The following is a 27,500-nucleotide window of genomic DNA, read 5'->3' as shown; positions in this document are numbered from 1 at the left end:
CCAGGGGCCAGGGGCCAGGGGCCAGGGGCCACGACCCGCCACACGCTGAGGGACAGCCAGGGGCCAGGGGCCAGGGGCCAGGGGCCACGACCCGCCACACGCTGAGGGCCAGCCAGGGGCCAGGGGCCAGGGGCCACGACCCGCCACACGCTGAGGGCCAGCCAGGGGCCAGGGGCCAGGGGCCACGACGGCCGCAGGGCCTCAGGCTCCGGAGCAGCGACTGGATCTCTGAGAGTCGTCACATACAGGAAGTAGAGCTCTGACGCACACTGGAGCTACACACACTGGAGCTACACACACTGGTCCTACTCACACTGGAGCTACACACACTGGTCCTACACACACTGGAGCTACACACACTGGAGCTACACACACTGGTCCTACACACACTGGTCCTACTCACACTGGTCCTACTCACACTGGTCCTACTCACACTGGTCCTACTCACACTGGTCCTACACACACTGGTCCTACTCACACTGGTCCTACTCACACTGGTCCTACTCTGAGCCTCGTTCACAGAGGCTCTGCTATACAAGTCACCTGCTGGCTGTGATCTTTGTACCACATGTCTGCTGCCTCCTGATGGATGTACTGCTGCTGCGTGTTGGCTTGTAACAGAAGAGCCTATGCATTTCCATTTCCTATTGGGAATAACACTTGTTGAACACATATGTGCTTGGATCTTGGACTATAACTTCTCACTACTTCTCACTAACTCGCTACTATTAATGGTGACTGAGACTCCAAACGATCCATTTGGTTCCTGAGGAAGTGACTTAAAAGGATCTTAAAGAATACGTTCAGTTGAAGCCACCGTGAGATGACGTCAAAGGAGGTGTTTGACGTGTGTTCCAGTGGCTCTGTCACTCTATCCATCCTAGCTTTTGATATTTTGACCTGGAAATGCCCCGTGGAAACCTGAGCAGGGGGCATGTCTCTATTTATACTGCCCCCTGCCCGCTCAGCCAACTTTAGCCCGGGCGTTTGGGGTTGAAGGGTTGAAGCCATTACCGGGAGTGGGACGGTAGGCCTACACTCTGCACCATTCTTTTTTCCCTCTAATTTTTGCCATTATTCCCATTATTCCCATAGTCCAACCCAGTTGGACAAAGACATGGACGAACGCAGGCTGTCTTGGAATAGCACCAGCAGCCCAGGGGCTGCATGTGGTGGTCTCTGTTGTGCTGCCCTTTCTCCCTTACGACTACTACAGTGAAATGGGTTATCGGTACAGTAGGATGTTGTTTCGCCTCTTAGAAGAATAGAATCCTATGAACAGTTTCTTCTTCTATGAATACAGTCGTTAAGGAAATACAACCAAATATGTTAAAGCAAGTATGGCTAGGCTTGTTCTAGGACAAGTAGCAGAGTGGGAAGAGAAAGAAAGCCCATCATGACACCCCTACACACACACACACACACACACACACACTCTCTTCCTTTAATTACATAGCTCTAACCCTCCCACCAGCCCACTGTGACAACTCACAGACCAGCCAGGCTCTCTCTCCCCTGAAAGAAGAATGAGGTACTTTGAGGTCTTGTCAGTGGCAGCTGTTGGTCTCCAGCCGTCTCCGCCGTAGGGGACCCACAGAAGGAGATGGCGCTGCACGCGGCAGCGGACAGAGCAGCTTCTACCGCCGCTGAGTGACTGAAGGACAATGGGCGGCCGTCCACAGAGCAGCCCGCTCCCTTCGTCTGGCGTTAGAGAATGGATCTGAAGGAAGGAACCAACGGCTCTAAAGCGCGTGTTGTAGGATATAAACCCTGCTGGAGTCAGAGGAGCCAACCAACACAAAGTAACGTGGGGATTCTTTCCTTTTTGTTTGAAGTAAGTGCTTCATGTCTTTGTGTAGCAGTCTGTAACAGTAAGTCCGTCATTGTCGTTACTGTCAGGTTACTGTCCAGGTCTGTGGTGTTCAAAGGTGTTTCAAGTTTAAAGGCGGCAGTGCAGAACAGTCCCGGACATCTGACAGAGACCCGTACGAACCCCTGAGCGGGGTGTAACCAGAGCTGTAACAAGGCTGACTGAACACACTATATTTATTTTCATCTGTCTATCAATTGCTTTGAAAGTTGATTGAGTGGGTCATGTTTTGTAGTAGTCGGTCAAATGCAACACCGTTTCAAATTGAAATGAAAGTGGCTTTGTAAACAGCAAGACAGTAAGCCGCCTGTTTAAATCCCTAACCCAGTCCGTTTTTACACTTCAGTGAATGAATGGACCCCCTGCTCTAAATGTGGCATTTAACTCCCCAACCGGGAGGTGTAGCCCTACAGGGACACCGTCGGTAGGCCTGCAGTGAGGTAGGCCTATATGTAAACCATCCTCCCAGCATGCAGGCCAGTGGATCTGGTCCTAGTCTCTGAGTCTGCACCATTCAGACCTGGGTGACATGGTGTGTGAGAGAGAGAGAGAGAGACAGAGAGAGAGAGAGAACTTTGGTGAGATGCAGGTGTTAAATAATGAGGCCTTGTGTTTTAAAATATGTTTATGGGTGTGTGTGTGTGTGTGTGGGTGAGAGATTATGAAAAGTTTCCCAAACTCTTCAAGACTGCTCCCAAACCTTCTGCAGACTGAGTGCTCTGAATCCACTGAGTGGTCCTTATGTATACACAGTATCTATATCTATAGATCTATAGCTCTATATACACTATAACACTATAGATCAATAGATCTAAAGTGGACGCCGTGGACGCCGTCTGCCTCACTGTGAGCAGCGTGGCCTCCTCTAGATCCACACCCTGAAGGAGAGGAGGAGGAGGAGAGGGAGAGGAGGAGCAGGAGGAGGAGGAGAGGGAGAGCAGGAGGAGGAGGAGAGGGAGAGGAGGAGCAGGGTGAGGAGGAGCAGGGAGAGGAGGAGCAGCTCCCGGCTGCTGCAGTCAGAGGTGGTCTACAGTCAGGTGGTCTGCAGTCAGGTGGTCTGCAGTCAGGTGGTCTGCAGTCAGGTGGTCTGCAGTCAGGTGGTCTGCAGTCAGGTGGTCTACAGTCAGGTGGTCTGCAGTCAGGTGGTCTGCAGTCAGGTGGTCTACAGTCAGGTGGTCTGCAGTCAGGTGGTCTACAGTCAGGTGGTCTGCAGTCAGGTGGTCTACAGTCAGGTGGTCTGCAGTCAGGTGGTCTACAGTCAGGTGGTCTGCAGTCAGGTGGTCTACAGTCAGGTGGTCTGCAGTCAGGTGGTCTACAGTCAGGTGGTCTGCAGTCAGGTGGTCTGCAGTCAGGTGGTCTGCAGTCAGGTGGTCTGCAGAGGTCTGATTACTTTTACTTGTGAACTGTTCCGGGCTAATGTCTCCGGTCAGTTCTATTCTTCAGATTCCAGTACCTGGATGTGTTCCCACTGTAGCGGCTGCCGTATTCAGGAGACCTTTACAACCACGGCTGGTTGTTGCAGCGTATTTCCCTGTTGCCGTTACAATCTGTACCCACCCAAATCTCTTAGATAACACTAAACTAGGTTCTTTGCAGTCCACCACAGCAAGCTCTCCTCTCTCCAGCTCTCACGTTTCTCTTCTCTTCCTATAACAACTCAACTCTCACGAGACTTCTGCTTGAGTGAGACTTGGTTGGATCCGGTGAAAGGTAAACAGGCAGTGTTGCCCGTAGGGATCAGTTCCAGGATGATGGAATATAATCAGAGCCACTTTTAGAAGTCGTACAAAGCATCGCTGGCCCAATCCCACGCCGTTAGATATATTAAAAGATGATCTGAAAATAAGGTTGAATATGAACTTACTTTTCCGTTTAATTGAATTGCTCCCTCTGATGTAATGCATCCAGTTAAACAATAAAGTACTTTTATGGTTAAATACTTGAGAATACAACATAAAAGAATTTCACTTGAGAAAAATGTTGCGTTGCAGCCTTTTTTTATTTTGCAGAGAACTGTTGGAACACTTTCTCATCGTCGCCGCCGTGCCAAGGCCATGACAATGCGGAAAAATATTACCAGCCACAATATGTGATCCTGTTATTTTCTTTTGGCACTTCAGCGTTTCAGCAGAGAGCCGTCCTCGGCGGCTTTGTGCGGTCGGCTCTCAGGCTGCAACGTCTCGCTGCTCAGCACTCTGTCAGCGGAAAACCACCGCTGGCTCCCAGTGGCTTTAAACCAGTCTCCCAGTGGCCGCTCCTTACTGCTCCTTTAAACCAGTCTCCCAGTGGCCGCTCCTCACTGCTCCTTTAAACCAGTCTCCCAGTGGCTGCTCCTTACTGCTCCTTTAAACCAGTCTCCCAGTGGCCGCTCCTCACTGCTCCTTTAAACCAGTCTCCCAGTGGCCGCTCCTCACTGCTCCTTTAAACCAGTCTCCCAGTGGCCGCTCCTTACTGCTCCTTTAAACCAGTCTCCCAGTGGCCGCTCCTCACTGCTCCTTTAAACCAGTCTCCCAGTGGCCGCTCCTTACTGCTCCTTTAAACCAGTCCGTCCCAGTACCCGTGCTTGATGGCTTCCTGTCTGGCCGAAGCAGTCATTGATTAACTGGTGGGTGGAGCTGATGGAGCGCCTCTCTATCGGCGGGTTGTAAAACACCGCCCTCCCATAGCAACGCTGGGCCGCAGACGCAGGCATGTCTTTGTGTTGAGCGAGGCTCCGTCTGTCGCCACAGCGTTTATCACATGGGTACTCGTTAATAAAACACTCTTTTTCAAGCTACATTTTCCTTTTACATTTTCCATGGTCAGAGAGTCAGCAAGCGGAGGGCTTTCTCCATTCCATGACTAATGATAGTTTTCTCATTCTTGTTATTTTCTTAAAAGTGCAAACGCATGCATCTTTCATGCCAAAAAACGACAGAATCACATTCAATAAATAACCAACTTGCAAAAACATCATATTAATACCCTTGCACTTGATAGTCTAATACAAATAAGTAAAACTGTAAGTTGATGCTCAACAGAAGCAACAGAAGGTCTTGCCAGGCGGGACGTTGTGGTGTGAGGACGGGCTCTGCTCCACGTCCTACAGACGTGTCCTCCAGCTCCTGTCCTGGGTCCCCAGGGGCCCGGGGGCCCCAGGACGGGCTCTGCTCCACGTCCTACAGACGTGTCCTCCAGCTCCTGTCCTGGGTCCCCAGGGGCCCGGGGCCACAGAGCTGTGTGAAGCCAGGCCTCTGGGACTAGTGTCATCATTACCAGCACTTTGCCACGGGAACTTTCCGATCCCATCTCCTTTCCCTTAGATTTATGTTCAGTAGTCTGAATGGGACCACGTTGGTATTAGATTCACCCCACACCGTGTTTCAATGAGCTGAAGAGGCCCTGGCCCATGCTGCTGCTAGAGCCAAACTAAAATAGTTTGGTGTTGTTAACCTTAACATTTAGGGCATTTAGCAGATGCTTTTAACCAAAGCCACCTACAACCATTTTTATACTATTATACTATTATATATACTTACAACACAGACAGCGGAGTCGACCATGCAAGGCGACAGCCAGCTCGTCAGGAGCAGTCAGGCTGAGCTGTCTTGCTCAGGGGCATCCTTAAGACTTAGTTATGGTCGACGCAACTCAGACCCGTTACATCCTTGCGTCCACCGCCAGGGCCTGACGGGCGCCTCCCCAAAAATTGTGACCTTGCGTTGAGGCGACGCTGCAGCAAGGGCTGTGATTGGTCGCTAACTAAAACCCGACGCAGAACCAGAACAGGTTCGCGACTGCGTCAAAGCAACTGCGTGGTCGTTGTGTTGTGATGACGTCCAACTAAGCCATTACACTCAGCTAGGAGGAGCCGGGGATCGAACTAGCAACCTTCCGGTTACAAGTCATCCCTCTGTACCTCCTGAGCCTCACGCCGCCTCACTGCTGTGCTCTGAAGGAGGACTTAAGGAACCCAGACTAGGGTTTGCTGCTCTATGATCCACTGTCACCTCTGGTTGGACTGGAGAACAGAGGGGATCTGCATTGGTCCTTGTAGGACGTGCTTGTCGTCTCCAGCGCGGCGTCCTCTCCAGGTTGACCGCTGCGTGTCCACCGTGTGTGTCTTGGCTCAGCAGCGTGTGGGTGATGAAGGGTCGTCCATCTTGGAACCATTCCCAGAGTGCACTTTTCATGATGACATGGAGGCGGCTTAGTGGGGGGCTGCTGAGTCTCCTCCAACCCACTCACCTTAGAATCAATTTAGCTCATTGACCAGGGATATACTGAAGAACACACACACACACACACACACACACACACACATCTCAATCTGACGTCTTCCATCCACTCCGTCATCATACATTGTGATTATTAAAAGGGCTGTATTTGACTGCCAATATTCTCTCTCTCCCTCTCTCTTTTTGCCCAACCTTTGTGGAAATGTCTCTTAAGCTCAAAATTGTTGAATGAATTCAGTCCGGGTTGGAGCAGGGTTCTGACGGTTCAATGGTGAAGGAAGGCCATATACACATCCTGTTTTGTGCACTCTAGCCTTCCTGCAGAATGACATTTCATTTTCTAATCTAATCTTATATATGTATATGTTTCAGAATTTCCACTTTTCTGACCCATGCAGGAAGGATTGCATGATTATTTTATTATGATTGACCTTAACCAGAGAACAGGCATCAGACTGTCAGCAGAGCGGTGACTGTGACCTCTCTCCCGTTGTGTGGACATGGGGACGTGATGACTAGTGATCAGTCTCCTGTGATTGCCTCCACTTCCAGAGTCATGATGATGCGTAGTAGGAACTCTGTTTGCTAAATGGGCTCTGATTGGCTGTGAAGCACTGTGAGCCCACAGAGGGACCGCGCTGAAGGGGATCTGTTTCAGGCCCTCCGGTTGGAACGCAGCCCGAGGTTTGGAGGACCCGGCGTCCACTGAGGACGTTTCAGGACAGGGTTAGAGCGCGCTGGAGTCCATTAAGATTCTGTAGGACCGCTTTCAGACCTGAGAGGAATAGCGTACGTAACACACTCATGGTGGAAAATGTGTGTGTGTGTGTGTGTGTGTGTGTGTGTGTGTGTGTGAGAGCATGTGTGTGTGTGTGTTCATAGTTTCCAGGTTCTGTGTTGACATGTGAACCTTTGTGTGGTTGCATCAACGTTGTGTGTGTGTGTGTGTGTGTGTGTGTGTGTGTGTGTGTGTGTGTGTGTGTGTGCGTGAGCGTGTGTGTGTGTGTGTGTGTGTGTGTGTGTGCGTGAGCGTGTGTGTGTGTGTGTGTGTTTGTGTGTGTGTGTGTGTGTGTGTGCGTGAGCGTGTATGTGAGAGCATGTGTGTGTGTGTGTGGGTGAGCGAGTGCTCTTGATTTGTTTTGCTGACTCACCCTCATGTACTGATCCCTGATGGCCTCTCTCTCTGTCAGTGATCACACACACACACACACACACACACACCCCCCCCCTCAGTGGGACCTCTGGCCTGGCGGCTCTGTGGGTCATGGGGGGGGTGAGCAGCCCGAGCCGCCTGCTTAGACAGCAGCATGATAGAAGTGTCTTTCCACGTTAGCATCAGAGCCAGTGATCCTCACGACGGGCTCCTCACGCTGAGCTGGAGCTCAGGGGACCCATGGAGGAAGGGTGAACGTGTGAAGGCAGGGCTGCTCCGCAGATCCACGGGTATTTCTGTATGTTATGAATGAATGAATGCATGAATGTTGTTTTGAACCTCGGAGGGAAACATTTGGAGGTTTTTAGTAGCCTGGGTATACCCAGCTGCCTTACACGCAAATTCATCTCACTCTGCTAGGCAGCCTGGAGTCCATGGATCTGATTGGTCCTCACCGAGGGAACCAATCACAGAACGGGGGGGGGGGGGACAGCAGGCGATGAGGACGTCTATGAACCAATCACAGAAGGGGGGGGGGGGGGGGAGGGGACAGCAGGCGATGAGGACGTCTATGAACCAATCACAGAACGGGGGGGGGGACAGCAGGCGATGAGGTCGTCTATGAACCAATCACAGAACGGGGGGAGGGGACAGCAGGCGATGAGGACGTCTATGAACCAATCACAGAACGGGGGGAGGGGACAGCAGGCGATGAGGTCGTCCATGAACCAATCACAGAACGGGGGGGGGGGGGGGGACAGCAGGCGATGAGGTCGTCCATGCGACACCGAAGCGCGTTGTTTGTTTATATCTACGGATCCAACATGGCAGCGGACGAGAAGTCACCTTTTGATGCAGCCTTAGAAAGTGTTCTAAGTAGTTTAGAACGCAAGTTTATTTAGAATTTTATTTTTCTTGGCTATGAGCTACGTACAGACGCATTGTAGACAATCGTAGCGCCCAATAAACTGGGCATTCGTGAACCACGACTCAAATACGAGAACATGAATGTGTGGTTCCCAGACTAAATCTTCTTGAGATTTGGTCTGGCGTTGACCAGGCTAGGTTTTTAGTGGTGCAACACTGATTTCAGATAGATGAGATGTGATCAATATCTGTAGAGATAGATAATAAAGAATATCTGTAAAGATAAAATAAGAATGAACCGAATTCCCTGTGAGTCAGCCTCGTTGATTCATCTAACCTCAGGCTATGGATATTTCAATGGCTGTTTGTATTTCTTTTGTATGGTGTGTTAACCAGAGAAATCATGTCAGAACTAGAGGGAGAGAGAGAGAGAGAGAGAGAGAGAGAGAGAGAGAGAGGGAGAGAGAGAGAGAGAGAGAGAGAGAGAGAGAGAGAGAGAGAGAGGGAGGGAGAGAGAGAGAGAGAGAGAGGGAGAGAGAGAGAGAGAGAGAGGGAGGGAGGGAGAGAGAGAGAGAGAGGGAGAGGGAGGGGGGGAGAGAGAGAGAGAGGGAGAGAGAGAGAGGGAGAGGGAGGGGGAGAGAGAGAGAGAGAGGGAGGGAGGGAGAGAGAGAGAGAGAGAGAGAGATTTAAAGACTCCATGGTGTAGATGAAGTGGCCCAGCTCCAACAGTCAGCTGTTCTCATCATCATAATCATGACTGCTGTACTTTAAGACATCATTGAGATACTTTTCCATATTCTCATATCACAGCAGATTGTCTTTTTTTTGTCTTTTCTGTCTGTTATTGAAGAGCTTTTGTTCCTCCTGTCAGTGCATCTGATGTTTGTCGCTTTGCACAAAACGCACTTTGCTGTTTGTTTTGTTGTGGCGCGACGACTGATCTCTTTTAGTGGGTTAGGACGATCACAGCTGGAATACAAACGGTCTGCCGGCCCCAGAGACCCCCTGGAGTACACTGCCGTGTCTCTGGGCGTCGTTGGGCCTCCATGGCAGCCAGAGTAGAGCAATATCTCCTTCGCCTTCGTTGTCCACATTCTGCCTAGAGGAGGGCATTGTTAGGGGGACTAGGAAGAACCAGTGAGCGTACACGCAGAACTAACCTGCCACTGGCTATCTTAAAAACACACACCTAACAACACAGCTCAGAGGGATCTGGATGAGCGCTGGCATTCCACAAGTTGTGCTTAGTTGCAGTTCCATTGACAGCTCCTGTTCTGCAGAGCTGCAGTAATATCAGATGATACTTTTTGAACCATTGACACAATTGTAATATTGTGCTAACATTGAATGATAATGTTTAGAAATGATTATTAGCAATGTGTTTATGATCACATTTCACTCAGCCATAACAGTCTGTAGTGCAAACAAGGACAGATCCGCCTTCAAAGATGTGATTATCAGCACGAGCAGAACATTGGCCAGGTGTGGTTCTACAGAGGTTCTGTACCAATGGGAAGTGATGGGTACTTCCTGGTTCTGTACCAATGGGAAGTGATGGTTACTTCCTGGTTCTGTACCAATGGGAAGTGATGGGTACTTCCTGGTTCTGTACCAATGGGAAGTGATGGGTACTTCCTGGTTCTGTACCAATGGGAAGTGATGGGTACTTCCTGGTTCTGTACCAATGGGAAGTGATGGGTACTTCCTGGTTCTGTACCAATGGGAAGTGATGGGTACTTCCTGGTTCTGTACCAATGGGAAGTGATGGGTACTTCCTGGTTCTGTACCAATGGGAAGTGATGGTTACTTCCTGGTTCTGTACCAATGGGATGTGATGTGTACTTCCTGGTTCTGTACCAATGGGATGTGATGGGTACTTCCTGGTTCTGTACCAATGGGAAGTGATGGGTACTTCCTGATTCTGTACCAATGGGAAGTGATGTGTACTTCCTGGTTCTGTACCAATGGGAAGTGATGGGTACTTCCTGGTTCTGTACCAATGGGATGTGATGTGTACTTCCTGGTTCTGTACCAATGAGATGAGTACTTCCTGGTTCACCTCCATCCTAACCCCCCTATTCGCCGTCTCTTCCAGGCTGTATGCTGTGTTTCGGCCAATCGTGCTTCTTCCGTTTCAACCACCCCCAGGAGGCCTACATGATGAAGAGCATGATCCCCCAGGGAGGAAGAGGAGTCTCCACGCAGGACTACCAGCTGCACGCAGGTACACCCGCCCTCCACTCGCTGAGTGACAGGAGAGGTAGATTTGCCTAACCAATCAGGGAAGAGATGCTCTGATTGGTCAGAAATGCGGCGGATTGGTCCAGATCTAAATGGTCTCCTACAGAGGCAGTTGCCTCAAACACATTCTCACAGCACGGCTCCCTCACTACAGCTGAACCACGGCTCTGCTGCTCCCACCACGCTCAGGGATGGCTCTCACCTCCAGCCCCTGAGAGAGGAAGGCCTCCTGGTGGAGAGGGATGTGGCCGTGGTAACGGTTGGTTGCGTTGGCGTCCGTGTAGAAGGGCGACGGCCAGCCATCAGTGGAGTGACCAATCACCTCTCATCTAATTCAGCAGCTATCTCATCTAATTACTTTTTATTCAAGTACTTTAGGTTTTGAGAAATACTTGCTTTACAAGTAACCTGTACTAAAAGTAGTTTAAATGACCTACTTTTCACTTTTAATTAAATCATTCTTTGTTCCATTTGGTTTCACTTCTACTGAATACTTTCGTCAAAGTAACAGAAGTTTTATTTGAGGAGGCTTTTTCTGGACTCTTTCAACCTCTGCCAACTATGAAATCAATCACTTTTGGTTGAGGCCACGATTTCCGACGACGACTGGAAATCGACAAGCTCTTCATCCAGGCGGCTCTTCTAAAAGCTGCTCTGCACATGGACGTGGCTTCTAGCTCAACTTGTGATCCCTGGGTTTCCTGCTCAGAGTACATATCTGCTGGGATGAGACGGGCTGTAAAGGCATGCATTGAGTCAGCCGTTCTGAAATGCATACATTGTGCCAATACAAGGAACAGAGGGTGTTTGTCTCAGTAGTCAAAGGCCCACAGGTCCACCAGCCCTCCCTGCTGTACACTCCCTCTGGCGGTTAAATTAAGGAAAGGGTTAGGCGTCTTTCTACAGGTGAGTGAGTGAGTGAGTGAGTGAGTGAGTGAGTGAGTGAGTGAGTGAGTGAGTGTGCGTGCGTGCGTGCGTGTGTGTGTGTGTGTGCGTGGACACTGTTACTGCTTGAAGCTTCTGTTGTTGTTGTGTCCTGTTGATGCCGTGGGCGTCAGTACAGTGCATGTCCTTATTGGGTGCTGTGCACTGACTTCCTCCGTAATTACTGCTCTCCGTTGTTTAGATACTCACCATTTCCCTCAATTATGCATTCTTGGGATGGGTTTGGAAACGCCCTGTTCTTCCCTAACAACACTATCTAGAGCTCCGGTCAGCTCCTGGCTGTGTACTGTTATGGTTGAGAACTTGGATGAAACAACAATACAATTGACCCCAGAGCCCCTGCTGAGGGTCTGGGGGTCCAGCCTGCGGTGTGACGGGCAGGAGACTCTTCCCCTGTGGGAGCTCCCACAGATCAGACCTGTCTCCTGGGCCACTTGTTAGCACAGTGGGCAGACAGCTCTGTTGGCGTACGGCCACTGCTTTAGCTCCACTAGGGGCTTCAAATAAACACTGGCAGGGTGTCGTATGTAGACAGTGGCTATTTATAACGGCCTGCGTCCTCTCCTGCGCTATCTGCCATCTTCCACTGCCCGCCCCCTGCCCTGTGGACCATGACACTGCTCTGTGGTCACTGTACGACCTGTATCTACCCCCCTGTATCTACCCCCCTGTATCTACCCCCCTGTATCTACCCCTCTGTATCTACCCCCCTGTATCTACCTCCTGTATCTACCCCCCTGTATCTACCTCCTGTATCTACCCCCCTGTATCTACCTCCTGTATCTACCCCTCTGTATCTACCCCCCTGTATCTACCCCTCTGTATCTACCCCTCTGTATCTACCCCCCTGTATCTACCCCTCTGTATCTACCCCCTGTTTCTACCCCTCTGTATCTACCCCCCTGTATCTACCCCCTGTATCTACCCCCCTGTATCTACCCCATGTATCTACCCCCCTGTATCTACCCCATGTATCTACCCCTCTGTATCTACCCCCCTGTATCTACCCCTCTGTATCTACCCCCCTGTATCTACCCCCCTGTATCTACCTCCTGTATCTACCCCTCTGTATCTACCCCCCTGTATCTACCCCCCTGTATCTACCCCCCTGTATCTACCTCCTGTATCTACCCCTCTGTATCTACCCCCCTGTATCTACCCCTCTGTATCTACCCCCCTGTATCTACCCCCCTGTATCTACCCCTCTGTATCTACCTCGATGGGGACAAAGCATGGCTAGTCTAGAATTAGCCTAGCCATGCTAGCCCACCGTTGTTCTTTTAGGGAGAAGGTAAAGCAGCACCAGGAAGTGGAGGAAATGTTATCTACAGATAAATTACATCACACAGGATATCAAGTTGTCATTAAAATGCCTCTTTATTTCTAATATTTTGATTAAAAGTGATGGCTGTAGTGAAAAAGCTGCTTAGTGCAGTTTTATTAAGATTGTATCTGTGTTATAATCCAATCACAAGCTAATTAACATTAAGTTACCTGGACGTTAACTCACTTAATGTTTTCTTTCGAAACAATCGATATTTCCGAATATGAATTTCTTTGATTTATTGCGCTCAGGGGACAATGTTAAAAAAAAGAAATACAAACTAAATCTTGGCTAGATGGTGTGTTGCTTTAAGGGAGTCAGCAGCGCTGGCCCTTTAAGTCCGCGGGGCGCCCACCGGGCAGGAGGGAGGGAGGGAGGGAGGAGAGGGGAGGGATCTGGAGGCGCTGACGTCCACCGTGGAGGAGGGAGAGGAAGGGGAGGGAAGGGAAGGATAGGGGAGTGATCTGGAAGCTTTGGCGGCGCTGGGCTCAAGAAACGTACCGGCTGAACACCGCTTCTTAGAGGTCTGGTCTCCCTCAGCGCACAGCCTACAGATTCGGCCACAGTAGGTTCCCATTAAAACCCACTCAATTCAAGTGTAAAATGTGCGGGTTTCACTCCCATGTCATAGCAGGTGTACCGCACCGGGATTGACCGGGTAGCTCTGTTATTCCTTCATGCGGGTAGCCTGTCGTTACCGCCGGGTACCTGAGACCAGCGGCTCCCTTTGCGATGACATCATCCGATCCGCGGTCCGTGCTGTGACCGTCTGTAGGACCACGGGGCCTAGCCCCCCGATAGGACCTAGCCCCCCGATAGGACCTAGCCCCCCGACAGGACCTAGCCCCCCGACAGGACCTAGCCCCCCGATAGGACCTACTAGCCCCCCGATAGGACCTAGCCCCCCGACAGGACCTACTAACCCCCTGATAGGACCTACTAACCCCCCCCGATAGGACCTAGCCCCCCGACAGGACCTAGCCCCCCGATAGGACCTAGCCCCCCGATAGGACCTAGCCCCCCGATAGGACCTAGCCCCCCGACAGGACCTAGCCCCCCGATAGGACCTACTAGCCCCCCGACAGGACATACTAGCCCCCCGATAGGACCTAGCCCCCCGACAGGACCTACTAACCCCCTGATAGGACCTACTAACCCCCCCCGATAGGACCTAGCCCCCCGATAGGACCTACTAACCCCCCCCGATAGGACCTACTAGCCCCCCGACAGGACCTAGCCCCCCGATAGGACCTAGCCTCCCGACAGGACCTACTAGCCCCCCGATAGGACCCGGGTTACTGCTAGACTCAGGACGGATCGCTATCTTGTGTCATTTCCGTTGAGGCATATTGCTTCCTCTCGCTGTCACTCCGCCCTGCAGGCTCCGGTATGATGAGAGATGACGAGAGGAGCACTGCTCCGCACACAATCCCGTTTCTGCTGAAACGAGCACCAGGCTTTACGTGTCTTACGCGTCTGCTTCTAAACACGCTGGACCTCTTAAATCGATCGACGCATGAATGAAAAACACACAGTACATTCCATCCCTTTTTATGGACAAAGTACTACACCGCTACATGTTGTTGCGTTATTACAGAGATGGTTCTCACCTATACTATCATACTAGTCCCTGCTCTCAGGTCTGGGCTCTGTGTGTTCGCCTAATTGCAGCCTGTTGTAAAGCCTGCGTTCAGAGGTAAACAGGGTTTGGGTCCTGTGCCCCGAAGCCTTGTGGCTCATGGTCCCACGCGGCCCGCTCCTATTTTGTAATCTGCTTTGTTGACATTAGAGAGAGCTTGTTAAGATTAGATTACCCAGTTTGCGTCCTGCACTCTCGGGACACAGTGTAATTGGGTTAGGCGGCACATTTTCTCCTGATGCTTGTCTTCCTCTATCTGTTCATCTCCTTATCTCCTCTGTCCTTCCCCTTCGTTTACCTCGGCCCCAAATTCTTCCCACTTATTTTTATGTCCAGTACAAGCAACGATGAGGTTCTTAAACTGCTGGACTTCCCCCTGTTATAGTTCTCTGTAAATGACTCGCCTATCCGAGAGTTAATAATGCAACTACTATGCGAGCCGTTGGCTTTACGGTTGGGTATAGTGGCACTGTGTCAACAGAACCCATTGGCTCTCCCCGCACGCTTCACAATGTTTGAAGAAACTTCCAGACCCCTGTCAGTTAGGGCTTCCATAATATGCTTTTATTGATCAGTTATGTTAGCGCGGCCTCTCGTCACACACACACACACACACACACACACACACACACACACACACACACACACACACACACACACACACACACACACACACACACACACACACACACACCCCATCTGTGTTCAAATGTATTAAAATGACCCGTGTCTTCAGTCTTCCTGACTCAGTGCTACTCCTTTCAATGCAAGAGTTTGCTGGGGCCATGAAACCAATAATTATTTAGTTAACCATTATATACATGATGTTGTTATTGTGCATTATCCCGGTTTGTAGTTGGTGGATTCCATAAGAGATGTTTCTTTAGTAAAGCTGGGCGTGCCAGTGTTAACGGGCTAGGGGCCCCTGGGAGACTGTGGGGCCAGGGACCCCTGCTCTACACTACAGGCATTTCATTCAAGTCAAATTGTAAATATGTTGTGGCTAAAATCACAACCGTTGGTCTGACAATCATCTCTCTCTCCCATCTCTTTCTCCTCCCCTGTCATCTCTTTCAACCATTGAGTGCGATGCAACAAATTCATTTTTTTTTATTATTTGTGGTGGAATTGATTCTCCGCCACAACGCCATAGACAAGTCTGTTTCATTTCACTTTACCAAGCGGTTTATACGGCTTCTCTTTGAATGCTTTCAATAAATCTTTGTATTTTACATAATTTAATTTCATTTAAGTATATGTTATTAAATTGCATACCCACACGGTTGAATCGGTTTCTTGATTATCAAGAACAAACATATTTTTGTCAATATGGCCCAGAGCTGCCAATGAAACCATTTCAGTCTAAACCCTTGTAGCTCACTGTAGATAACTGTAGCTCACTGTAGCTAACTCACTGTAGCTCACTGTAGCTAACTCACTGTAGCTAACTCACTGTAGCTCACTGTAGCTAACTCACTGTAGCTCACTGTAGCTAACTCACTGTAGCTAACTCACTGTAGCTCACTGTAGCTAACTCACTGTAGATAACTGTAGCTCACTGTAGCTAACTCACTGTAGCTCACTGTAGCTAACTCACTGTAGCTCACTGTAGCTAACTCACTGTAGCTAACTCACTGTAGCTCACTGTAGCTAACTCACTGTAGCTCACTGTAGCTAACTCACTGTAGCTAACTCACTGTAGCTCACTGTAGCTAACTCACTGTAGATAACTGTAGCTCACTGTAGCTAACTCACTGTAGCTCACTGTAGCTAACTCACTGTAGCTCACTGTAGCTAACTCACTGTAGCTAACTCACTGTAGCTCACTGTAGCTAACTCACTGTAGCTCACTGTAGCTAACTCACTGTAGCTAACTCACTGTAGCTCACTGTAGCTAACTCACTGTAGCTCACTGTAGCTAACTCACTGTAGATAACTGTAGCTCACTGTAGCTCACTGTAGCTAACTCACTGTAGATAACTGTAGCTCACTGTAGCTCACTGTAGCTAACTCACTGTAGATAACTGTAGCTCACTGTAGCTAACTCACTGTAGCTCACTGTAGCTAACTCACCGTAGCTCACTGTAGCTAACTCACTGTAGCTAACTCACTGTAGCTCACTGTAGCTAACTCACTGTAGCTAACTCACTGTAGCTCACTGTAGCTAACTCACTGTAGCTCACTGTAGATCATTGTAGTTAATACACTGTAGCTAACTGTAGCTCACTGTAGATAACTCACTGTAGCTCACTGTAGCTAACTCACTGTAGCTCACTGTAGCTAACTCACTGTAGCTAACTCACTGTAGCTCACTGTAGCTAACTCACTGTAGCTCACTGTAGCTAACTCACTGTAGCTCACTGTAGCTAACTCACTGTAGCTAACTCACTGTAGCTCACTGTAGCTAACTCACTGTAGCTCACTGTAGATCATTGTAGTTAATACACTGTAGCTAACTGTAGCTAACTGTAGCTCACTGTAGCTCACTGTATCTCTCCCACCAGACACAGAGAGCCTGGTCACTGTAGCTAACTGTAGCTAACTGTAGCTCACTGTATCTCTCCCACCAGACACAGAGAGCCTGGTCACTGTAGCTAACTGTAGCTAACTGTAGCTCACTGTATCTCTCCCACCAGACACAGAGAGCCTGGTCACTGTAGCTAACTGTAGCTAACTGTAGCTCACTGTATCTCTCCCACCAGACACAGAGAGCCTGGTCACTGTAGCTAACTGTAGCTAACTGTAGCTCACTGTATCTCTCCCACCAGACACAGAGAGCCTGGTCACTGTAGCTAACTGTAGCTAACTGTAGCTCACTGTATCTCTCCCACCAGACACAGAGAGCCTGGTCACTGTAGCTAACTGTAGCTAACTGTAGCTCACTGTATCTCTCCCACCAGACACAGAGAGCCTGGTCACTGTAGCTAACTGTAGCTAACTGTAGCTAACTGTAGCTCACTGTATCTCTCCCACCAGACACAGAGAGCCTGGTCACTGTAGCTAACTGTAGCTAACTGTAGCTCACTGTATCTCTCCCACCAGACACAGAGAGCCTGGTCACTGTAGCTAACTGTAGCTAACTGTAGCTCACTGTATCTCTCCCACCAGACACAGAGAGCCTGGTCAATGGGAACCACCAGCCGGGTCCCACCTATCCCCCCCCAGCTCCCGGAGAGAGAGAGCAGTCTGAACACAGCGCCATCGTCAGCTCCATCGAGAAGGACCTGCAGGACATCATGGACTCCCTGGTGATGGACGACCCGCCGGCCCCCTCGTCCTCAGGGCCCCGGGGGCCTCCCGAGACGGGGCGTTCCATCGCCCACTCCCCCCTCTCGCCCCTGCTCAACGGAGGCGGGAGCTACCTGCTGTCCCCGCCCACCAGCCCCGGGGCCATGTCGGTCGGCTCCAGCTACGAGAACAACTCTCCGCCCTTCTCCCCTCTGTCCTCGCCCTCGGCGGCCAGCAGCGGCAGCTTCACCAGCCCGTCCCCCAGCGGGGGGCCCCAGCAGGTCCAGAGCTCCACCTCTCTGCCCCCAGTGCCTGTACGCTCCTCCAGCTACAACCACAGCCCCCAGGCCGCACCGCAGCCCAGGGCCGGGCTGCCGAGCTACAGCAGCGGTGGCAGTGTGGTGGGGCACAAAGTTCAGGAAAGCCCCAGGCTTCAGAGGAAGGCCCTGCTGGACGCCCCCCCGAGCCCCAAGCTCGGACGCAGAAGTGTCGGCCAAGACGGCCACGAAAGCCCCCGACAGATCCGCCTGCTGTCCTCCACCGAGTCTCTCACCAGCCACAGCGGCGTGCCGGGCAGCCCCCGGCACGTGCCCAAGTTCCCCACCTGCTCCTCCCCGTCCCCCACTAGCCCCCGTACCAAGGTGGGCCTGGGGCTCCAGGAGCGTCCCACCAGCCCCTCCAGGCACCTCAACTCACAGCCCATGAGGGCCTTCCAGCCCCCCCTGGACCCCATCATCCACATCATCCAGGGCTCCCCGGGGCTCCAGCCACAGAGCCCCCGGATGGCCCGCAGGAACGCAGAGCTGAACGGAGGGACGTGTGGGAGCAGTCTGAGAGAGCTGCCCCCGCTCAGTCCCTCCATGGCACGCAGGGGGTTCCCTGTGCTCCCCGGGGCCCTACCGGGCACCCCCTCCGGCCTGAGGACTCCCGACAGCCCCTCGGCTCTGGGCAAGCTGGTCCCCGGGAGTCCCCGGCTGCGGCACAAGACGGCGTCCACCTCGGACGATCCGTTTGGAGGCCGGGGGTTCCGGACCCGCAGCCCGTCGCCCACCTCCGTGCTGCCGGCGGACGCGTTCTCCGGCGGCGGGGGGAGTCTCGGGTCAAGGAAGGCCAGCTTCGGCAGCTCCCTGACCCCCGCCTACAGCCTGGGCTCCCTGCCCGGCTCCTCCCCGGCGGCCAGCCCCCGCAGCCACAGGAAGAGGTCCGGCGGCGGGAGACCCCACCCGGGCATGAGGGAGCGGAAGAACAGCATCTCTGAGATCAGCGACAACGAGGATGAGCTGCTGGACTACCACCGGCGGCAGCGAGAGGAACGGCTCCGGGAGCAGGAGATGGAGAGGCTGGTGAGTGTTGTTCAGCCTTTAGCACGCTGCCGTGTAACGCTGCCAGGGAGTCTCCGTGGCAACAGATGCTGACTGCGGATTGGTTTGACCCCGTCTCGGGGTTCAACTGATCCGCAGTCATCGCCTCTTGTGTGGTCGAATGTAATTTGGAGGATTCAAAGTAGAAAGTAAAAAGAAGAGTTTGTCCGCCCTTGGGCGTAGCACTGCAGGTGGAACGGGGGATTATTATTTCCATTGTTATGGTTTTGATCGATGCTTTGTGTTCCTTTGTGTTTGCTAAATAAACCCACTGCAGCTGCAAACTGCAAAAGCAGCATTGCTACCTATTCATTTCCACTGTTTCCCACCCACTGCAGTAATCGTTGTGTATAAAGGGGGCGCTGTGGCACTTGTTTCTCAGCCAATGCATGTGTATTCATCTATTTTTTACCGTTTGCATATGAGATGAGTATGTACACAAGTGTCCACCTAAAGTTAAAGGTTGGGAACCACTGAGCTGTTAGGTTACGGAGGTTGAACGGCTTGAAGGGATGAAGCTTTCAGTGTTTTTCTGCAGTGGTGGCTAACCCTAACCCAGCCACATAGTGTTCACTGGAAACCTTTACAGACACTTCTTTCTGTTGACTAATGCTGGCTGTGTTTGTGGTTACAGCCAGTTAGGTGCTTACACATCCCCGCCTCCAGCTACATGATTGGTCCAAACCAATATGAGGCGAAATAAAGCAAAATGTTCACTCTCATCTGACCTCAGATAGCTGTTATAAGGAACCACTTGACCTTCCTGCTCGGTGGGCACTAGTTCTGCAGAGCTCCGCTCACAGGCTCTTTCTGCTGAGAGAGACCACCCACTGGGGCCACAGACTCAAAGAGACAGTCAATCTAATCACATATGGTGCTTATCCCCACATCCCTCCTGCTAACAAAACGAGTACTAAGACATTGCCGGAGAAAGACTTGTGTTTCATTGTCCTCCACAAATTCAGGCTTTTAACACATTGGCTTCCAATAGATTGAAATAAGTGTGTGTGTATTTGTGGTCAGGGAATAAAAGATAAAGGCCTTTACCTTTCCTGTATACTACTGAAGTGTTGAGGGCTTTACACTTGAAATCCTTCCAGCTCTGTTGTTGACGACAAGGCAAGCCAGCGAGTAAGAGCAATAGCTTTGCTGCAGAGTGTTATCCGTAAGCTCCCTGTTATAAACCTCTCCCCCTGTTTGGAGTATATACCATTTCTTCATTTAACAACCTTTTAACCTTCATCGTTATAAGTCCAGTCTGAGGAAAACATTGACATCAGATGTCTGCAAACACCACATGAATTATTTAAAGCTGCAATTTTTTTTCGTTTTCATTGAAATCTGTTTTGGTTGAGTCTATAGCAATGAGTAGTCAAACATGAACACCATGAGACTCAAAACAACTTCATCAAATCAAAGTGGGAGGGTCTAAATGTCTGACAGCATCTGGAAGAAGCCCGTTACGGGTTCAGGTATGGAATCTGCTGGCTCGGCCGGCCCACAGGTGTGGTACTGCAGTGTGCTGTGCTTCTAACAAACACAGACTTGTATCTCCTCCACCGCACCGGGTGTGGCATCACCGCCTCTCATTAGTCACAGACCAACCCCTGTTATAAAGCGTCCTCTTTTCTTTAGTTGCCCTGAGGCTTTTCCCCAACTGGCAAAATTAAGACTTTTAGAAAAACTAAATGATAACAAACATGGAGCAGCCTGCTTCCATGGGTGAGGAATCTACTAGCAAACATGACCATGCACTGTTTGGATATAATATTGTTGTGATTATTTTAATGTGGGTTAATAAACGTTCAATCTTGTTATCTTTCCTAAAATAAGAAGCTACATGATTGTTGTGTTAAGGGAAATAATAATACCTGTGCTGAAATTTTGCGCTGATATTTAAAAACTCAAAAATAACTGGATGGTAGAGGCAAATTGACTGGGCTTTTTGAGGGCTTTTAAATTGAAATTACAAATGTATTTTGACATTATGTGTCTAGTTTTACACTAGACACATAATGTGTTTATCTCCCCCTGGGAGGGACAGTCTGTTTTCACAACCGTGAGACACTTTGGCCTGGAGGTCTGGGCGGAATGTAGAGCGCTTGTGTGGAATCTAGCTCGCAAGGCTATATTTACCTTGGTAACGTAAGCCCTGTCCCTGGGCCTACCAGGACCTCTGGTCCTCCAGCCTCCCTCTGGACCTCTGGTCTAGTCTCTGGATCTAATCCTCCCTTAAAGACCCAGACCTAGTCACAGGACCCAGACCTAGTCACCTCCTGGTGACTAGGTCTGGGTCCTGTGACTAGGTCTGGGTCCTGTGACTAGGTCTGGGTCCTGTGACTAGGTCTGGGTCATGTGACTAGGTCTGGGTCCTGTGACTAGGTTTGGTGACTAGGTCTGGGTCATGTGACTAGGTCTGGGTCCTGTGACTAGGTCTGGGTCCTGTGACTAGGTCTGGGCCCTGGTGACTAGGTCTGGGTCCTGTGACTAGGTCTGGGTCATGTGACTAGGTCTGGGTCCTGTGACTAGGTCTGGGTCCTGTGACTAGGTCTGGGTCATGTGACTAGGTCTGGGTCATGTGACTAGGTCTGGGTCCTGGTGACTAGGTCTGGGTCATGTGACTAGGTCTGGGCCCTGGTGACTAGGTCTGGGTCCTGGTGACTAGGTCTGGGTCCTGGTGACTAGGTCTGGGTCCTGGTGACTAGGTCTGGGTCATGTGACTAGGTCTGGGTCCTGGTGACTAGGTCTGGGTCATGTGACTAGGTCTGGGTCCTGGTGACTAGGTCTGGGTCCTGGTGACTAGGTCTGGGTCATGTGACTAGGTCTGGGTCCTGGTGACTAGGTCTGGGTCCTGGTGACTAGGTCTGGGTCATGTGACTAGGTCTGGGTCATGTGACTAGGTCTGGGCCCTGGTGACTAGGTCTGGGTCCTGTGACTAGGTCTGGGTCATGTGACTAGGTCTGGGTCATGTGACTAGGTCTGGGTCATGTGACTAGGTCCATGTAGCAGCAGGAGCCTGGTCTCTGCAGGTCTTGGCCTGCTGGGGTTTGAGGAGAGAACACAAATGCTCAGGATGAAGAGGGTAGTTGAACAAAAGTCTCTTTTTGAATCAACCTTTGACTACACATGACTGGTGTGTGCGTGTGTGTGTGTGTGCGTGTGTGCGCGTGTGCGTGTGCGCGCGTGCGCGTGCGTGTGCGCGTGTGTGTGTGCGTGTGTGCGCGTGTGCGTGTGCGTGTGCGTGCAGGCTCCACGTGTTGGCTGAAGGCCCAGCTCTTTTGTGTCTTCTTTCTTGGCCTCCTCTTTGAAGGTGACTCTGTGTGAGCCTGCTGGTGTGTGTCTGCTGAAGAGCGTCACACAGCACAGGATAAACAACAGGACTATTTAGTCAAGTGAAGTTCAAGCCCTGAGTCCCACTTCCAGTCTCAAGTCACAGGCCACTCTCTAAGCCCCCCTCAGCCTGGCCCCTGGGGGAGCCCAGACGACTCTTTGGGAAGCAGGAAGAGGGATTCCCCGATCGGGCATGGGGAGGAGCGGACACCACAGTTCAGTACAATGTGTAGTGTCAGTCGTAGACGGAACAGTAAAGCATCGCTTCCTGCCTTACTAGGCTGCGTTATGTGGAACCGCCACTAGAGGGGGCTGCCTCCCCACACAGTGTGCAGCGGGGAATCCCCAACGCTCCTGTGCAGCAAACCTTGTAACAGATCCTTAAGACGCTCCAGTTCCCGTTCTCCTCAGAGGGGGACTAAGGCTGCGTGTGAAACGGGGGCCATAATGTATGCTAATGCTGTTAGCTGAATCTGGAGCGGCAGCATCAACAGAGGAGATGTGAATAAATGATCAGGGCTGGAACCTCCAGTCTGATTGAATGCGAAGCGCGTAGACAATATGAGCCATGTTGTGTGTATAGATAAATATACATTTATATATTTATATTTATTCATATTTATAGGCCGCGTTGCCCCACCGGCAGGAACCCACACCTGCTGGAACCCCAAACCACTCCCCTTTTAAAAGCCACACCCCCTTCAGCTCTCTCTCTCTCTCTCTCTCTCTCTCTCTCTCTCTCTCTCTCTCTCTCTCTCTCTCTCTCTCTCTCTCTCTCTCTCTCTCTCTCTCTCTCTCTCTCTCTCTCTCTCTCTCTCTCTCTCTCTCGTTGTAAAACACACCTTTCTTTCCAACTGAATCCGGGCCCAGTGGACTTTAACCCAGCGAGCCGCAGCCATAAACTCACCCAGTGGCGTTCACACTGCAGCACCTTCCCCTATGGACCGGCACAGGGGCCCAGAGGCTGTGGCACCAGGGGCCCAGAGGCTGTGGCACCAGGGGCCCAGAGGCTGTGGCACCAGGGGCCCAGAGGCTGTGGTACCAGGGGCCCAGAGGCTGTGGCACCAGGGGCCCAGAGGCTGTGGGCCGGCCGCTGTGATCAGAGCAAGCCCAGCCCGGGGTCAGGGCTGGGACCAGGACCTAGGGGCCCGGGGTCAGGGCCAGGACCTAGGGGCCCGGGGTCAGGGCTGGGACCAGGACCTAGGGGCCCGGGGTCAGGGCCAGGACCTAGGGGCCCGGGGTCAAGGCCAGGACCTGGGGGCCCGGGGTCAGGGCTGGGACCTGGACCTGGCGTCGCTCATGAAGGTAACTCTACTGGCTGCTTCTACTGCTCTATATGTTCTAGAGGGGTTCCTGGGACACTCTGCCCTGTAAGGAGGTGCTGAGGCTGCTGCAGGTTTTGTGTGTATGTATATCCACCACAAATGTGTGTCACAGTGCACTGCTCTTTGTCACCGGTACTACATTCCTCTTACTGGAACAGGTGGACGGTGCTGCTTAACAACATAAGAGAGCAGCATTGTTTGTTGTGGCTTTGTAGTTCCTCTGCTCTCTGGTCACTTTGAACTGCAGTTATTACAGAACATCGTTACATTAGCTCGACCCCTTGTTCACACCCAACATGGAAAAAATGGGTTCAAATACGTTACCACATCCAAATGGAAACTAAATGAATCGATCCTTCATTCCTATTTGCGTGCCAGTGATATCAATTGCTTGGCTAGGTATAGTAGTTTGTCTGGTCTCAGTTCTACTTCTTGGTCTACGACATAGACCAAGTGTTGAGCTGCAGGAGTGGAAGAAGTAAACATCTGCCATGTTTGTTTAAGAAATCATAACTACTATTGTTGCAGATATCAAAAGGTCCACAATTAAAAAGGTGTCCCTCAAAGTAGTATTCTGGCAGTGCAGAAAGATTTGCCACTGCGTGTTCGTCAAGAAGCAAGAAGTCAATGTGGATGCATTGGATAGACCTGCAACCACCCCCGCTGCTGTAGAGTCTGAGAGGGCAGAGGCAAACCCAGAGCTAATAAAACATGAGCTTGCAGGTTGGACTGGTCCAAGTCTATCAAAGTATCCACCTTGGAATGCATTGTGTTGGTCGGTTTGTGGCCAATCATCCTTAGAGACGCCCTCAGGGACTGCCAGTCACCCAAAGGCCTGTGAGGGCTAGCAACCACATTTGATTAGTTAGAAGCATTTTGAGAGCGACTGTGGATAGTGGGTTCGTATCAGAGACTTATGGTTCACTGAGATGGGGAAGAAATGCAAATGTAAGAAAAAGTTGTGTAAGATGTTCTAGAAATAATTGGAAGCCTTTGAGCCTCTGGGCGGCTGTCAGCATGGCCTTTGTTTGACAGCTGGTGTCTACCTGGCTCTGGGTACATTGACCCCGTCTGTCAGCGCCGTCTGCAGTGCGGCAGACAGACAGACTCATGAATAATCACCCACTGCAGGAGGAACAACAAGCCAGGGTGCATGCCATTATGTGGGACTGGTGACTTCAGTATTTATGCACACTGGCTTGCAGATTGTGGAGGATTTTCTTCTATGCTTCAGCCCCTTTTTAAGACGACTGTTTAGTTAGATGAATGAGGTGCAATGGCAGCCCAGGCTTGTGCATTCCTAATTCACTAATTATCACAACCACTTTGAACCTAAGCACAGGATTTCCTGCAGTTAATCAGCCATCTCTCGTCTCTGATGTCTTTGGAAGTTGAAAAAGGCTTTGTCAGTGATCAGTGGAAGACAATCCTGGGGTCTAACATCTGGAGAACAAGATGCCTCCGAGGCTGAAATGGCCCAACAGGGGGCCCATTAGCTTTGTGCTTCCTAAAGGAGGTGGCAGAGAGACGGCAGCACCAGTGGAGATCAGTGCATGGTTAGCTCAGAGGACCAGCGGGACGGACCAGGGCTCGCTCTGTTTCTCAGTGGAGCTCAGCATCGCCTTTTGATAAAGAAGAAGATTTAAACCAGTCATGCTGCCTTCTGAGAGACATTCTCCCCTTCTCCACTGGGGACACGCCCAAAACCTCTCAGGATTAAGTGCCATCAAAAGGGGGCTCGTGTGTTTCTCTAACCCATCTCCAAACATCTCTGTGTGACACCATCATTCCCTGAAATAAAAACAGAGACAAAACATTGCTTTGGATAATTACTTTTCAAGTTTAGGATCCATGGTTTGTGGTTTTGATTTGTATACTATTACAACATTTGATGAGGAAAGTCAAGTTTGATTGATTGATATTTGAACATGCACTGCCAGGCATGTGATGGATGGAGGGGAGGGGGGGGGGAGGCCCTCTCAGGACCCGGCCGACTCCTGAGGAAGGTTAGCCTGGCTATTGCCAGACTAAGCTCCATCCTAGATTGCACGTTGATCTGGGGAGGCTGCTGTCATTTTCTTCAGCACAAGAGGCGTGATCAACGGGCCTGGTTCAACTGACTCTGTACTCAATTGGCCGCTTGCCCGTCGCTTCCCTGTCGTCATTGTGTTAAACCAGCCAATAGCGCGCCAGGGGGAAAAGCCAGTTTGGTGATTGGCTCCAGCAAAAACGTATTGAAACTAGAAAGAAATGTAATTCTCCAGACCCTTCTGCAGGGCCGACTCAAATCATGGACAGAATGGGCGCGGCTACCCAGTCTAGAGGTCTGAATCCAGACCCTTTCTTCCACCGGCTTTCTTCCAAGGCAGGATTTATTTCATGCAGCATAAAGTACTGATGTTGTTGGGATTGAAATGAGCTGCCGGCCAGTACTTTGTTTAAATATGTCTTGGTTTGTGTAGTCTGAACCCTCACACTTTATGGCCTACTCATTTCACTTGCTTGGCATGTTGCAAAATAAAGTTGTAATTTTTTTTTTTTTTTTTTACAAAGTCAGTTTTTTTCCAATACTTTTGTTGAATGAAGAATTTTGTGTGTGTGTGTGTGTGTGCCCTGCTCTCGCTAAATTGTGACTTACTTTTGGCCTTATGCCCCCCAGGCGTCTTATGGAGCTGCTGCTTCAGCGAGAGTTTCAGCGTTTTGAAGCTCAGTTATTACTATTCAGCTGCTGACTAGCCATCTGCACAGCGTCCTTACACCACACCTCAGTATGAGAGCGGCTGAGGGCTGCTTATGTTTCACTGATTGTGCCTTTAAATGGGGCTTTTGAAAGAGTTTTCATAAGAGTGGGATAATTTGGCTCAACGTCGTGACTACAATACAGCCAGATCCAACCACCAGCGTCATTATTCATGTGGGGGTCATTTTGAATGTGCAGGTGTGAGCATGATGGCTGATACATGCACATGTTTGCACATGTGTGATTCATCATTGCGGTATTCATGCTTCTTCTTATTATTTATGTAACATTATCTTGTGAATGAGTCATTTTCCATCGAGCCCATCGAAGCAGGTCTTTGGTAAAGAAGGCCTTGTTTCAGTTTATCTCTGATTGAACCAAAATGGGAAGCAGAGAAAGAAGACGGCTGGTCGGTCCTGAGACCAGCGCATTGAAAACACAACGATCCAGTGATCTCACTGTCTCAGGCAGCTTAAGGTGGCCTGGTGGGGGACTAGGGAGGTGGAGGTTGACTAGGGAGGTGGAGGTTCCCTCAGGCCCTGGTGGGGGACTAGGGTCGTACTGATCAGACTCACCCTCATAAGAGTTAGGTAAACAGGAGGTAAACAGGAGGTAAACAGGGAGTAAACAGGAGGTAAACAGGGGGTAAACAGGGCTAATAAAGAGACGTTTTCAGCCCTGGGCTACAAACCACTTTACTGTAACCTTTTGAAGCTTGGCCATATAGATGCTGATGGTGCTGATTGGCTGAGATGTTTATTGGGTCTGCTTCGACAGTTGACAGGAACACACTGTGACCTGCAGCGCCTCAGTCCTCTCTCCAGGTCCCAGTAACAACCCAAACCCTGGACCACTTGCCCTGGTCCGTCTCACACCTGGAGACTCCCCAGACAGCCGGGGAGCTGCGGCTGACGCCCGCTAACGAAGCTCCCGGAGCACATGGAGTGTGTCTGCCGTTGATAGGAGCTACCACCAGCCCCACGTGAAGGCCCCATCTGGTGCGCTGCTCCATTTATGCTGCGCCGAAATACATATAAAAAAAAAAAAGATGAGTCGTGGCAAAAGATGTTTCTTCTCACAAAGCGGCTCCTAGTGTGGCGATAAGTGGGCTAGCCGAGCGCTTCTGTGGGGGCCTGTCAGCGCATGGTGTTGGGGGGATGCGCAGCCACATGTTTGGACTAAAGGGTGTGTTGGTTTGTGTGTGTGGGACATGTCTGCGAGCAGCTGGTGCCGTCCCAGCCCAACGTCTGAAGCCTCTTT

At 50.9% G+C, this 27,500-nt stretch overlaps 1 protein-coding gene across 1 annotated transcript in view; it reads left to right on the top strand.

Annotated features, from left to right (window-relative positions):
- The window catches only part of phldb1b (pleckstrin homology-like domain, family B, member 1b), a gene marked incomplete at its 5' end in the record, with an annotated part of 50,848 nt that overhangs the window by 2,148 nt on the left and 21,200 nt on the right, over window positions 1-27,500 (top strand). Inside the window, 4 exons of the mRNA XM_084466455.1 lie at window positions 10,203-10,331; window positions 17,365-18,827; window positions 19,579-19,615; window positions 23,104-23,480. Of these exons, the coding sequence (XP_084322581.1) occupies window positions 10,203-10,331; window positions 17,365-18,827; window positions 19,579-19,615; window positions 23,104-23,480 (2,006 nt within the window). The remainder of the gene's footprint in view (window positions 1-10,202; window positions 10,332-17,364; window positions 18,828-19,578; window positions 19,616-23,103; window positions 23,481-27,500) is intronic.

Source organism: Micromesistius poutassou, assembly GCF_964030765.1.
Source record: "Micromesistius poutassou genome assembly, chromosome: 4".
In the NCBI taxonomy this organism is placed as follows: domain Eukaryota; kingdom Metazoa; phylum Chordata; class Actinopteri; order Gadiformes; family Gadidae; genus Micromesistius; species Micromesistius poutassou.
The sequence above is the reverse complement of the archived record's forward strand: the minus strand, read 5'-3'. Positions and strand labels throughout refer to the sequence as shown.